Raw genomic sequence first — 14,796 nt, forward strand, 5'->3', positions numbered from 1 at the left:
AAAGAACGCGGTATGTAACAAAAAATATCAAACACATTTGATATTTTTTGTATTATTAGTTTCTTATTCTTCTTTAGAAGAAAAGAAAGGGAAATATATAAAGACTCGATAGCTCTTGATTTAGTAATGCAGTATTATCGCCAAATGGAACACAAGTGATAAATCTGAATTATGAAGACATGACAAAGCATATGCTTATTCGGTTTTACACCGTTTATATAAATAAAGGGTTGTACAGTGGCTTTTTACAAAGAATATATATAGTAGAAGACCACCATATAACAAGCCTTTATTTATATATATATATATATATATATATATATATATATATATATATATATATATATATATATATATATATAATTTCGTTATTTTTATGTATTTTTGTTAAAATGTATGATATTTTGAATTTTTTGTGATACCCTTTCAATTTATGTCACACTAGTTTCATAAAATGAAAGGGTATCACAAAAGGTATTTTCACAGAACATTTTTTAGAGTTTAAAATGAATATTTAAAGGTAACTTAATGGTTGAAAAGTTGAGTAGAATTATTGTCAGACAATGTATTTGTTATATTTGTATAGTAGTTAACTAATGTAATAACTAAAACCGTCTTTGAGAGTTCCTCTTTGTTAAACAATAGTTTTCTAGGATCGGGATACTCATCTCTGTGGCTTGAGACAGCTACAGTTGATACTATTTGAGTTTTTCAAATATGTTGTAATAAAGGTGATGTAATTCTGAATCAGTTTCATCACAGCCCATTTGTTGACCACTGCTAAACTGTTGACACTTCTTTGCTAGGAGAAAATCTTCCAGGTTGTGCTACTTATATGGACCTCTTTGTTTGAGAAAGTCAGCATTTAGCTTGTTAAAGAATGTTATTGTTCTACTAGATATAAAGTCCTTGATTTCCTTTTCTGAAATAAAACTTGGTTCTATATTGAATTTTTTTCAATGGAGAGCTGCAACAGAGTCTTGTTCTTTTGACAAATTGATCATCTTTTTTTTAGAATCACTGTTCACAGCATCTAAAAATGCCAGGGCAATTAACTTACTTAGCTACAACACAAGTCTGAGAAATATCTTAACTGCATCATTGGAGATGCCATTGTTAACACTTTCATACTTCTTTGCTATTATATAAAATGCTTAAATTTTTCAAATACACTTTTAATACATGTGAATAGAAACAATAGTAGGTACAACATCAGAATCTTTTAAGTTTATTTTTACCTGACTTACTTGCCAGGCATATATATATATATATATATATATATATATATATATATATATATATATATATATATATATATATATATATATATATATATATATATATATATATATATATATATATATATATATGGGTCATTAAGTTGCCTTTTATGAAATTCAGTGTGAAGGTTTTATTTAACAAACTTATTTTCATGGCAGGGTTGATCAACTGTACTGCAATTTTTTTTAATACTCCAAATCAATATATTGTTTTTTAATTTGTGCAAATTTTGCTTAGTGACACATAAACCAGTTTGAACCAGGTTTTACCAGTTTGCTTTTATAGTTTAAAGATCTTCATAATTTTTATAGTAATAAGATCTTCATAAAATTTGGTTGATTTATACTTGTTGAATATAAGAGAAGACTAGCAAAAACTGGTTCAAGTTAATTACATTTGATGTAATTTCTCACAAAACTATTATGAAAGTTATTATATATAGACTTTTAGGTCAGATCTACTATGTAAAAATGTAAGACTTTGTTTCTAATCTTTGGCATTCCGGATGTACAAAAAAAGATGAAGTTGTAAAGTATGCTTGGAAACTCCAACAGTATGTTAATCACTTTGTTTTTTTTTTTGTTTTTACTTATAACAAAGTAAGTTTCTTACCAAAATGTACTGATGATGATGATGATGATGATGATGGTGATGATGGTGATGATGATGATGATGATGATGATGATGATGATGATGATGATGATGATGATGATGATGATGATGATGATGATGATTGTTAATGAACATCTTTGACATCTGATTAATCTTCTTTAATGCTTTTCTTTTAATCTAGATGTCTTCTCTGCACTCTTCTTTTATTACACACTCTTCGTTTATACACACTCTTCATTTATACACACTCTTCATTTATACACACTCTTCATTTATACACACTCTTCATTTATACACACTCTTCATTTATACACTCTTCATTTATATACACTCTTCATTTATAGACACTTTCATAATGAAAATATTTTTTATAAACAGCCATATAAACACTGTTATCATCTAAGATCTTTTTTTAAATCTTTTCTTCCTAATTTTTATTAAGCAGCTTTTTAAAAATGAAATAGCTAGGAGTTCTTTAATGTGCATATTTCCTAATTATATAGCAGCGGTCAAAACATTTGGTTGAAATGGTGAATTTGAGATTATTTCTACTTGATTGTAACTTATTAGAATTTATGCTTTTAAAAAACAGTTATTTTGAAGGTTTCTTATCGTCTTCATTAATTTTTGTTATTTCTTTTTTCAGATCTTTTTTTCCATGCTCAGATAAACTGCTTGAATTTGATTGAAAACTTTTTATTTTGATTAGTTTGGTAAGTTCATTATTTAAGCATATATTTACCATAAACTTTTTTCTCTTTTCTATTTTTTTAAAAGTAATTTAACTAAGATATTAAAATTGATTTATCAGAAAATGGTAGTAAGATATTATATATATAATATTATATATATAATATCTTACTATTATATATATATATATATATATATATATATATATATATATATATATATATATATATATATATATATATATATATATATATATATATATATAAGATATTATATATATATAAGATATTGGTAAAATATTTCTCTAAAACATAAAGAGATTGTTAAGTAATTAAACTAAAAATCACAATTTCTCACAGAGATTTTGTAGTAAATGGAATTATAAAATGACAACTTGTCAAACATCATCTAATATACATATATGTAATGTCTCTTTTGAAAATATCACAGAGTTTCAATGTGGTGTAATTTTTGACAGTGTGTTGAATTTCAAGGTAAAAGTTCTCATCAAGCCTTTTTTAATGTTATAGCAGATTGTTGAGTATTTCCTTACCTCTATTTGTTGTTTTGATATTTTTAGTTACTATGAGTTTTTAGTAACTTTTTTATGTATGTTTTTTGTTATTTTTTTTAATTACAAAACCTGCTGAATTTATGAGGTGCTGGGCTTACTAACCTTCTCCTTTTTAAAAAACCTTATGTTAGCATTTAAATGATTATCATAAATTATTATAAATTTTCAAAACATTTCTCTTTAGTTTTTATGTTTTGATTTACAGTAATAAAGTGTACAGGAATAAAAGTTGTATGTCATAGCATGTTGCATGAAACAAAATAAGAACTAAAAACAAGTAAAACCTGCCATAAGATTTTTAAAAAATGACTGTAAAAAAAAACATCAAAACAAACCCAAGCTAATTCTTGATGAGCATTTTTCCTTGAAAACACATTGTTAAATCATAACATGAAATCTTGGTGACTATTTGAAAGATACACGAATGATGAACAAAATTTAAATATATTAACAATAATTTGTCAAAGGTTTCTTGTTTACAGATTTTATAAAGGTAGTAAATAGAAGAAGGATAGTAGTGATGATATTGAAGTTGATTACTTTAAATCACTTTAATTAAGCATTTTTGTGTATGTTTGTATATTCAGAAAAATGGGTCTTGGACCTAAAACTTCAAAAATCATGGGTGGTTCACATATTTGGGACCTTCAAGATGAAGATGGAAGAGAAATGATTTATGAGTGGTCACAAAAGCGAGTTGTTAGGCTCAAGACTAAAGGAAATATGCTTTTTCAATGTTTTCTTTTGTATACGTTTAAATTAGTAACATTAAAAAGTTTCTTTCAAAACTTTAATTTTATGGTGATTTTCCAAATGGCATTGGCAGCTGTTGCAGTATATTTATCAACGTATTTCAATTTAACATTTGATGTAAATATTAATTTGTTTGTTTCTCCTATTGTATTCCCATTAGCATTTGCTATTAATGCTGATTTTCAGCGAAGAGAAAAAGTTTTAGATGACTTAGCAAATTTTAAAGCTGCTGCAATGACATTATTTTTTTGTATGCGAGATTGGAGAGAGGCGGCACAACTAGATAAGTTCTGGATGCAAGCATTTCATCAAAAATTGAAGAGTACACTTTTTTACATGAGAGAGTATCTCGTGACTAATAAAATTGTCCGTCGAAAAGTAATCCTAAGAGCTGTTTATGAAGATTTTAGTGATATAAATCAGTTAATTGAAAATGTTCGTATAAGTAAGTTACCCACAAATACATCTCTCATATCAAGAGCTCTTGTCCTATTGAATACTATGGGTTTGGCATTTGAACGTCTGCGAGTCATTCGAGAGTATCGATCTCCACGATCTATTCGTTCTTTCAATAAAGTTCTTATATTTTTTCTTCCAACTATATTGTCACCTAATTTTGTATTTATCGGTCGGAAAAGTGGTAATATTTGGGCACCCTATTACATATCAGTATTGGTTGCTTTTGTTTTTTCTGCTTTGCAAGGTGTCCAAGATAAACTTGATGATCCATTTGATGGAATGAGTGAAGATGATATCAATTTATCAACAATAGATGAATGGACTTTTCACTCCCTTGGGGCAACAATAAATCGGACTTTTACAGTTGGTCGTTTTAAAGTTGAAACACAAGGTAATTTTGTGAATACCAAGGAGATTATATTTCCAAGGTCCAGAACTTCCTTTTCATCTTTAGTCGATCAAATAGATGAATTAGCAGTGAATAGGAAAAGATCACTAATAAAAGTCTCATCTTCTGATGAAAACACACCTTGTAAAAAGAGTCTTCAAATATTGAATGGTGATCATCCATCTTTCAAACGTTGTGTTTCAAAAAGAAAAACACTACGCATGCATTCTGAAAAAGATGTTATGTTTGAAGCTTTTCATCCTCAATCACATCCTTATGCAAATATTCTTGATAAAATCCAAGGAAATACTACTATATTTCGTGGTGGTGTTATCAAGCATCCAATTGATGATTTTGCTGATGATTCTAGTTCAACTAGCAATAGAGTTGATGCTGCAGCCGGCCTAACTACAATGTTTGCATCTAAAGCTGATTCAAAAATGCCACTCAACAGCGAAAGTCAAAATACTCCACTATGCACTTCCTCAATAGATTCTCAGAAAGTATTTTCCAACCCCCATTTGTGGTTGTTGTCATCAAATAATTTCAAGTTTAGAAGTAAGCATAAACATAGCATTTCTGAAGAAGTAAATCTTTTAGACAACAGATCTTCAAATCGACATAGTGAAAACTTTGTAGTTGTGGATGATTTAGATTGCAAACAATCTTCTGAAAGTGAATCTGATGATAGCGTCTTTGCTGAAATTTAAATGTTTTTAAAAAAGAAAAAAGAAAAAACTTAATTTATTAAATTTGACGGACATTTGTGTTTTCAAGTGGATCATTTGTGCCTCCTATTATATTTTTGTGACTAAACTTAAATGAAAACTTATTTTATGTCGGTAATATTTATTTAAATATTTTTTTTTGCTTATATTTTTATGAGATACTATTTAAAACATGACAGTGTGATAACTTAAAGTTTGTACAACGTTCTTAAATATATTTATTATCTAACTATTTAAAAAACAAATTTATATGTAAATTATTTTTCTGCATTTTAAATTCATTTATATGTTTTAGATTTGTATGTTGAATTGTTTTAAAAAAGAAAATATTTGTTGTTATGGAGATCAAAAAAAAAAAAAAAAAAAAAAGGCCTTAAACTAAAAAAAAACAAATAAAAATACAAATATAAATAAAGTTAAAAGTAACAGTGTAAATCTTAAGATTACGATTTTTAATTATTAGTTATTTAATTTCAAGTATTTCATTATTATATTTAGTATTATATATTTATTGTTAGCAATTCGTTTTGAAAAGATTTACTGCAGCTTCCTATGTGAAATTCTCTAAATAATATGGATTTTCTTTAATTTACGGCTGTTACGTTTAGTTTCTGTTTAAGTGTAATTCTATTTAATTTCGTAATTTTCATTTGTAACTCCGTTTGGCTCAACGGTCTGTTAAGTACAACTATGTTTTTCTGTTCAAAAACGCTTTTAATTCTGTGTCTAAGGTACTGTAAGTGAAAAATTGCTTCGATTAGACATTTTGCTTTTATCACTAACTAATAAATTAAAAGAATAGTTCTTTTTAAAAAATTTCTCGTTTTATTGCTGTTTATCGTTCGTCATGAAGAATTATAATTTTATTTTGTTTTTATATATTTTTTTGGTCCATTACAAAAATTTTCGCAATTTTCAATCCAAACAAGGATGACGTTTTTAAACTTTAAGATAACTGTTACCTTTTGTTTTAAAAGTGTTATCTTTTAGCAAATGACAGGTTGGGTACATTGTTTTAAAAAGATTATTTCCTAATACTGACTTATAATGTGGGCTTAAGAGATATTCATGTCACACCTTCTTCCGATTAGGCGAACATAAAATTTCTTCTTGTTTCTGTTAACAAAAAAGCTCTTTCAATTTTCAGATATTGAATAAAATGTTTTTTTTTGTTTGTTTTTTTTTCCACAAATAAATATCGAATTATAGTTCTATTTTCCTTTAAAAGAATTAGGGTCAGCACAACCCATCGGCTGATGCTTCTGGTTTTTTTTGTTTTTTTTTTGTGGTCACTATAGAAACGTTTCAAATATTGAGCTCTGTGGTTTTTCTGTTTTAAAAAGGTTTACCGGTGTTTACTTGCTTGCTTTGCATGTGTGTGTGTATATTTGATTAAGTCAAAGTTAAACACAGAAAGGATATCAATATTTGTTTTTTCTTACGTTATTTTATTTTGAACGGAATCAAAGATGAGCTGTTTGTCATTTTTCTTTTGCGTGTGTTCTGTATTATGAAGCTGAAATTTTAGTGTTCTGGCACGGTGTCAACTTGTAGTGAAATAGTTTAGTGTAAGCGATAAACCTTTAAATCATTAAATGTCAAATTAAATGATTTGAACGTTCTAATCAACTCTTTTTAACAGACCATTTCTGAAAAGCTTTCTTTTATAATTAAGTCTATTAAAAAAGAATTTTTTTTTAATGTTGGCGGGGCAATTGTTTTGTGTTAATTATGTAATAATTTTTCAATTTATTAACTTTTTATATCGATTTTAAGATTGTACTGAAATTTCGTTTAAATTAAAGATTCTTTTTAGAGATTCAACAGTAACTTATGATGTTCTAAAATTTAAATGTTCACGCGCAGTTAAGTTGAAGAAATGCAAAACAGTTTGCATTTGCGAAGATGAAAACGAATACTAAACAAACATTTGACAAGTTCGATTTTGAGGATGAAGATAGTCGACATGATATATATAATTGGAGTGAGCGGCGACAACGCAAACGCAAAGGCTTATGGAAATCAATCAATCGGTTCCGAGTATTTGCCTTCGATCTTAATTTAATTCAGAGTTTCTTTTCGAACCTTAACATCATGGTTCTTTTACAAATGGCGTTAGCTGGAGTAATAACTTACGCTTGCAAAGTACTCCGTATTGAGTACGACATTAATGTGACGTTGTTCGTGTCGCCTATCGTATTTCCGTTAGCTTTCTCTATTAACACTGATTTTCAACGACGTGAAAAAGTTTTAGAAGATTTAGCACTCTTTAAATCTTCATCGATGATGTGGTTTTTTTGTTTACGTGATTGGAGGGAGGCATGTGAGCTTGATGATGGATTCATGAAGACTGTACGTAATAAGTTAAAATGTCTTTTATTTCATTTGCGTGAATATCTATTAACTGAGAAGTTGGACAGACGTCAGTTTATTTTACGCGTTATATACGAAGACTTAAGTGATGCTAATCAGTTAAATGAAAAAGTCCGTGCTAGTCCGATGCCGGCTAATTCTCCTCTCGTCTCAAATATGGTAGCTCTTCTCAACATAATGTGTTTGTCCTTTGAAAAGCTAAGAGTAATTCGTGAATACCGTTCACCTCGATCAATTCGATCATTCACTAAAGTTCTAATCTTTGCAATACCACTTATTCTGTCTCCTTACTACATTCATATAGGAAGTAATCAGGGTGAAAATCGGATTAACAATTGGTCGCCTTACTATATATCGTTGATGGTAGCTTTTGTTTTCGGTGTATTGCAGGGAGTTCAAGACAAACTCGATGATCCTTTTGATGGAATGAGCGAAGATGACGTTAATTTAGATACACTCGACGAATGGACCTCTCAGTCTTTGGAAGCCACAGTGCATAGAACTTACCAAGTAGGAAGATTCCAAGTTTCTAAAGAATCGCCACGAGTCAGTCATGTTGTTTTAGGAATAGATTTGGAAGACCGCAATCCCAATCTAAAAAGAAAAAGTATTTTCAGCAAATTAGGCATTGCGAAGTTTTCTAAACGTGCGAAGCCACAATCCTCTCGTTCCGTGTTATCTGATGAATCTATCCCTGTTGATGATTTAAAAACACACCATCCCTATGCTGATGTGCTTAACAATATTCAAGGAAATACCACAATACGGCGTGGTGAACATCTAAAACCTATGGAGAAAAGTTTACTTCAGAATAGTCAGTTGGTTTCAGCTGCAAGTCCTCAACTCAGTCATGTATTTTCTACAAGCCCTTCAATGAACTTTATTAAAGTTTCTCATTTAGCTACAACACCATCGGAGTCGGGCATCCGTGTTCCAACCAACGAAAATATTGTTGAGGTTAACGAAAATGTCATTGAAACGAGCTCCAAGTTAGGTGTGCCAAGTCCACAATGCATTGATTTGGAAAAACCAGGCAATTCTGATAAAAACCTCGATGAAAGTTTTTTCAACAAGCATGCATTGGAAATGGAAAAGGCATCTTCAAGTCCTTCAGTAGATAAAAAGGACCTTTTTATGAAAAAAGTAGATCTCTCGCCAAATAAAAAAGACACAGACATTTGTTTAGAAAATACACAAGCTATAATTGAGCAGCAAACGAAATCACGGTTTAAAGTAAATAAAGGGCCTGTTAAAGTAGATTCTGAACAGGTTAATATAGATTTAAGCGACCTTAATACATCGATTGTTAACGGTGTAAGTTCTCGTGCCAATGAGAAGAAGTCAATAATTGAAAACGAAAACCAAAACGCTAAAAATGAAACTAAAAAAGATACGCAAGAAAATCTGGCACCAAAAGCCTCTGCATCTTCTAAACTTTTCACAGTTATATCCAATGCTCATCTCAGTGAGAAGGAAGTTTTTATCTGAATCATCTTCATTTATTACTTTTTTTACTCCTTTTTTTCGTTTTTTTCGTTTTTTTTTTTTTTTTTTTTTTTATAGTTTTTTTAAATATATATATATAGGTTTACGTGAGTTAAGTTTCCCTTTCATGATATTTAAATTTTTTCAACTGATTGTGAACTTCCTTATGCCTGTTTTGCTAAATCTGACTGCGATTTTTACCTTCGATTGGCAACTTCGATTACTATTTTCATGTAGTTATTTGCAAAAAAAAGTTGCGAAATTGTTTTTTAGAATAAAGTATTGCTGCAAGTTTGTGTGTCCTTTTTTTTCAAAACAGTTTTTTTCGCGTAAATTGTCATCTTAATAATGATTATCTAGTGCGTGTTTTTTGCGTTTACAAATAAAAGTGTGTTTTTTAGTGAGCACCTGATTATCGCACAGTGTTATAAAATGGGTTCTAACCTTGACTTTCTGACCCGAGAAAACCCTTTAGTGGAATGATAGCCCACACTATGGGGATCACTTGGATATGAGTATTAAAATCAGATTACAACGTCCTGGCAAGTTATTGACAGGGCCGTACCGAACGACAAAGACGTGGGGGGGGGGGGGGTGAAAATGAAAAAAACAAATTTTACCGACAAGATTTTTTTTTTTTTTTTTTTTTTTTTTTTTATTTTTTAGAAGCCAAATTTCAGTTTTAACCGACATAAACCATAATTTTCGAGTTTTCCGTCAAAAACCGACAGAATATAGTACAAAATATAGGTTATTCCAATAAATATGAACTAGGGAAACAAAAAGACATTCTGAGAGTTTATCGTGTATCTAAAATGAAAATTATGCTTTAAAATAAATATTCTAATACAAGAAAAAATCATTCTAAAATGGCTCTTTTCACAAGCAATGTTTACTATTAAAGTCCACAAGGCAGCATTGCAAATTTTTACTGTATTTAGGATGATGGTTAGGTCGTTTGTACCTTTGCCAATGCACTTGAAAGTTGTGATGCATTGCCTCTGTTGCTTGTTCTGAGTAAAGTCCGAGAGCTTGGCCGTGTTTGTCAATGAAATCTTTCACATGAAAAAATACAGCATGAACCTTGGATGTCACAGAAACATTTTGCAGTGCCACATAAGCCACTCTGAAAGCTTCAATTTTTTGTACATAACTTGGATCAAGAACGCATCCAAAACAGGCAGACACTACTGCATTGAATTTTCGAAATACATCAACTAATGATATTGCAGCATAGCATGAGTGTTTCTCGACAATAGATTGAAGAAGATCAATATTTTTTAGCAGCTTCCTGCACTCATTTCCTGCAAAATGCCCTCCATGATAAGGCTGTTGTTTAATGTGCAGTGAATCAGTCCAAAGAGTTCCTTGAGGGAAAACGTTTAGTAGGGCAGCAAAGAGATGATTGAAAACACCAATAAGGAGATGCAACTCCATTGGCGGTATGAAGTCCAAAACTAATGTGCCACCAGCAAGATCAAATACAGGAGAATGAACAACATTCATGTAATCACGAGCTCTTTTGATGTTTGATCCTGCTGCATTGAAAAGTGAGACATTCTGATCAAGAGATTGGAAAGTTCTTAATTTTCCTTGATTTAAAAGGTCCGTTGCACTTGACTCACACCAGGTGCAGGGGTGTGCACTTGAGTGTGCTTGGAGACCACAAATTATATTTGCCACAGGACAAAACAAAATCTTGGTCTCTCATATTGATCAATTCGAAAATTTGAGACACATTTGAGTAGTTTTCTTGCAGGTCCTCAGAGACAGCAATAATAAGTTGCCGCTTAACTCCAGTGTCCTTGAAAAACTTGTTTGTGCAATTGAGTTTTGCTGGGGGAGTGTTAGGTTCACGATTTAATTCAATAATTCCAAGGCTTACTTTCAGGAATCCTCCCCCACCGTCAATTCTAACTTTCACAATATGATTGTTTGATGTGCTTCTCATAGAAATGAGTTCATTTTTAAGCTCTTTGAAGTCCTTGCAATGAATGACAGTCCTTCCACATCCAGCATGATCTTTAATCAATGAACTCGTGAAATGGTGAGAAAGCTGCTTACTAACTGCATCAAATTTTACAGCATAGTTTTTCTCAACAATATGTTGTGAAGTTGACTGATTAATTGTAGCAGCTAGTCTCTTGATGCCATTGTTTGAAAGCCCTGTGTTTGCCTGAACTTGAACAAGTTCTTTTATACTAATTGATGGGTTTGGAGGAAATAGTTTTCTAGCTGATGAGGAACCTAAAATAAATGCAGATATTGTTTAATTTCGAAATTTCTAAAATATCTTTTCATGAAAGTTAAACTTTTACCTGGCATTATTGGAAGCATTCTTCCACCTTGTGGTTGACTCAATCGAACAGTGCCATGTGGAGAAGAATTCTTACTTGAAACAACAAGAGCAGCAACTCGTTCAGATGCAACAGGATCCTTGGTTGCAACAGCAACAAGGTTATTTCGCAAAGTACCCTTTGTGCAATGATGAGGTAATCCTCTTCCAATAATTGAAAAACAGTCGGAGCATCGTTTTTGGACAGTTGAAGATGGAGTATTTTGTGCTGAGCTCTGCAAAAGCTGAGTTTTCTGTTGACCATTATTTCTCAGTTTTCCAACAGAACAAATCAAACAGTCACATTGTGTGTCTCTAGTTTGAGGTCGAATTTTTATAGTCTCAAAATTGTAAAGTGATGGGAGATTGATGTGTTCTCCAGAATCCTTTCTTCTTAAACAAGAACGACACTTTTCACAAATTCCAAGTGGAACTTTGTCATTACTAAAATTGATCCTCTCATTGAGTATTGTTGGGCATTTTTCTTTTAGGAAAGGTGTTAGTTCCCTCTGACATTTACTGAAGCAAAGAAAACAGACAGTTTTCCTGCAGTCTTGGTGGTTTTTTGCGGTATTCGGCATTTCTTTGTAAAATTAGATGTGCGCAGTTTTGCTCTCGTGAATAAAGTAAATAAATCATGCCTTTTCCCGAAATTTTTATTTTCCCGAAATTTTCCCGAAATTCAAAAACTGTCTTATTTTCACAGTTAAAAATAATTTTTATGAAAAGTTAAACAGAAAAACAGAAGAATAAAAAAATATTATATTTGTTTGGTAATAAAGGAAGCTTATCTTCTTGATATCTTTTAATTTTTCAATTTTTTTTTATGTTTTCATAAAACATAATGCTCTTTATGCTACAGTATGTTTGTTTACTTGAATTTAAAATTATATCTTAATGTAAAAATGCAAAACAAGCTGTCATTTCGAATGTGTGTGTAATCAATAAATTCAGAAAATTTAAACATCAATAACTTGCCAGGACGTTGTAATCTGATTTTAATACTTATATCCAAGTGATCCCCATAGTGTGGGCTATCATTCCACAAAAGGGTTTTCTCGGGTCAGAAAGTCAAGGTTAGAACCCATTTTATAACACTGTGATCGACGTTGGTATAAATAATTAGCAATGGAGCATTAACATTTCGTCGCTTCTCATTTTGCCGTCAAAAACTAATTTAATTGTGAGTTTCGCCGTCAAAAATTGTAAAAATTAAAAAATAAAAACAAAACAAAAAAGATTTTAAAACTAAAATAGTTAAGTAAAATTTGTTTATTATTTATAAATAATTAGATTTTTTTTATTTGAAGAAAAAGCTCAAAGGCAATACGCAGTTTTGTTGAATTTTTACAACACAAGTTTCGTTATTCAGCTTTTAAGCAACAATTTTATTTCAAGATCATTTTTCAGGGTTTTCGTCCATAATACTTACAGTTAGCACCTACATCTGGAGACCAAAAATCATTTTTCAGGGTTTTCGTCTCTCCATGACGCTTACATTTAGCACCTACATCTGGAGACCAAAGAACGGTTCTTGTGCTGAAATAAAAAGAAGACCCACAACTCTATTGAGTAAAATGTAAACTTTTCTTTGTTGTGATTGTTGCTATAAAAGATGGCTTGAGCAAAGTTAAATATGATTAAACTCTGTGGTGGGTGGGCTACATTGTTAAGACATCCCTGTATCTTAAAGCAGTGATACGACCTGCTCTAAAGTAAAATCAGCTCTTAACTTGTGTTTGCGGAGGAATAATGTTGTGCAACTTTGTCAAAATTATTCCCCTGTTAAATTTATAAAGAATTTTTTTATTTTTATTTAAGAGTTTGTAGCTCAAAAATGACTATCATTTTGGTAATTATTATCATTTTATTGTAATTTATGCTAATTACTATCATCTGATGAACATACTTTGCGTATTTGTTACCATGGTTGATTAAAAAGGGCTTAGTAAACCCAGGAATAATTGAAAGAATACCTTGAGACTAAGGTCTTAAAAACATTCATTGTAACGTCGCACTACAACATTGTGTGAGCAGCTCTCTCCCGAACCAGCTATAAAATTATAATGAATTGATATTTCATAAAGTTATTTTTATAAACTACCTCATAAGAATTATTTTTTAGTTAAATTTTTTAATTGATGTTAATAGTGTTTAAATTAACTACCAAATTATGATTAGGCTAAAACCTAAAAATATTCTTCCTTCAGATATGAAAAGATGTCTTCTTTTAAGGCCAAAAAAAAAGCAACGGAGATCAAAGTTGGTAAATACAAGAAAATCTTAAATGTTTATTGACAAGCTCGATCAATGAAAAAAATCCTGTAAAGATTTAAACAAGATATCTTGTATAAAGAATTAGATTTATGCAAAATTCTGACAATGGTTCTGAAGATTCAGAGACAACGAGGCAAAAAACTTACTGCATAATAAATTTGACAGCAGTAAAACTGAGTACAAGGAATGTACAGTAAGCAAAATTCTTGTAAATAGTGGAATTTCTGAAAAAAAAGACTGCACTTGATTATTATTAGCAATCGACTGCAACTACAATAATCATTTTTACAATCTGAAAATAAAGGAAAACTTGTTGGCGCTATAATACGACTATTGAAATTATAAAAATTATATTTATAAACTTCTTCCAATAAAACTAAATATAGTAATTTCAATAAACTGATTTTGAAATTAACTAAAAAATGTCAGTTAAGAAGAAGAACAACAAAAAAATCATTTCAATTTGAGTTTAATGAAGCCAATAAGATTTTTTATATCATTTCATTTCATTTTACATTTGGTATACTATTTCATAAAGTAAAAAAAAAAAGGGTATGTAAAGTTATTTTTCTTTATTTTTTTACATTCCAAACCGAGGATCAAAACAAATAGTAAATTGTCTTTTAACATCAAACGCTTGACCTTTGTTTTAATTTGGTGCATTGTTTTGAAATCGTTTTGACATTTCGGTATATCGTTTTGACTTGGTTTTTTCGGCATATCGTTTTGACATCTTATTAAATTGGAAACTCTTACCAACTATTTTCGATCAATTTTTATAACTTTTCTTTATTTTTCAGGCTATAGCATTTACAGGTTTCCCAAATTTTCATCAAACCAT

At 30.1% G+C, this 14,796-nt stretch overlaps 2 protein-coding genes and 1 pseudogene across 2 annotated transcripts; 2 read left to right on the forward strand and 1 right to left on the reverse strand.

Moving 5' to 3' along the window:
* The first annotated feature begins 1,400 nt into the window (after nucleotides 1-1,400).
* Nucleotides 1,401-5,730, forward strand: LOC149876316 (uncharacterized). The gene is made up of 3 exons (XM_090075531.1): nucleotides 1,401-1,834; nucleotides 2,540-2,606; nucleotides 3,745-5,730. Exon 3 carries the CDS (start codon nucleotides 3,749-3,751, stop codon nucleotides 5,465-5,467), a length of 1,719 nt encoding a protein of 572 aa, XP_089931657.1. The 5' UTR covers nucleotides 1,401-1,834; nucleotides 2,540-2,606; nucleotides 3,745-3,748; the 3' UTR covers nucleotides 5,468-5,730.
* Nucleotides 5,731-6,289: 559 nt separating this feature from the next.
* LOC149876317 (uncharacterized) lies at nucleotides 6,290-9,634 on the forward strand. Its single transcript, XM_090075530.1, has 2 exons — nucleotides 6,290-7,053; nucleotides 7,302-9,634. The coding sequence occupies exon 2, from the start codon at nucleotides 7,391-7,393 to the stop codon at nucleotides 9,344-9,346; it is 1,956 nt and encodes a 651-aa protein (XP_089931656.1). The 5' UTR covers nucleotides 6,290-7,053; nucleotides 7,302-7,390; the 3' UTR covers nucleotides 9,347-9,634.
* A 451-nt stretch (nucleotides 9,635-10,085) lies between these two features.
* On the reverse strand, nucleotides 10,086-12,469 carry LOC149876318 (uncharacterized; annotated as a pseudogene).
* Nucleotides 12,470-14,796: the final 2,327 nt, after the last annotated feature.

The sequence above is a fragment of the Hydra viridissima genome, unplaced genomic scaffold (genome assembly GCF_058129835.1).
Source record: "Hydra viridissima isolate aposymbiotic clone 2 unplaced genomic scaffold, HvirCarnegie_v1 scaffold_22, whole genome shotgun sequence".
Taxonomy (NCBI): Eukaryota; Metazoa; Cnidaria; class Hydrozoa; order Anthoathecata; family Hydridae; genus Hydra; species Hydra viridissima.

Coding starts and splice junctions, on each gene's coding strand:
- LOC149876316 (XM_090075531.1), top strand. CDS start 3,749: ATGGGTCTTGGACCTAAAACTTCAAAAATCATGGGTGGTTCACATATT.
- LOC149876317 (XM_090075530.1), top strand. CDS start 7,391: ATGAAAACGAATACTAAACAAACATTTGACAAGTTCGATTTTGAGGAT.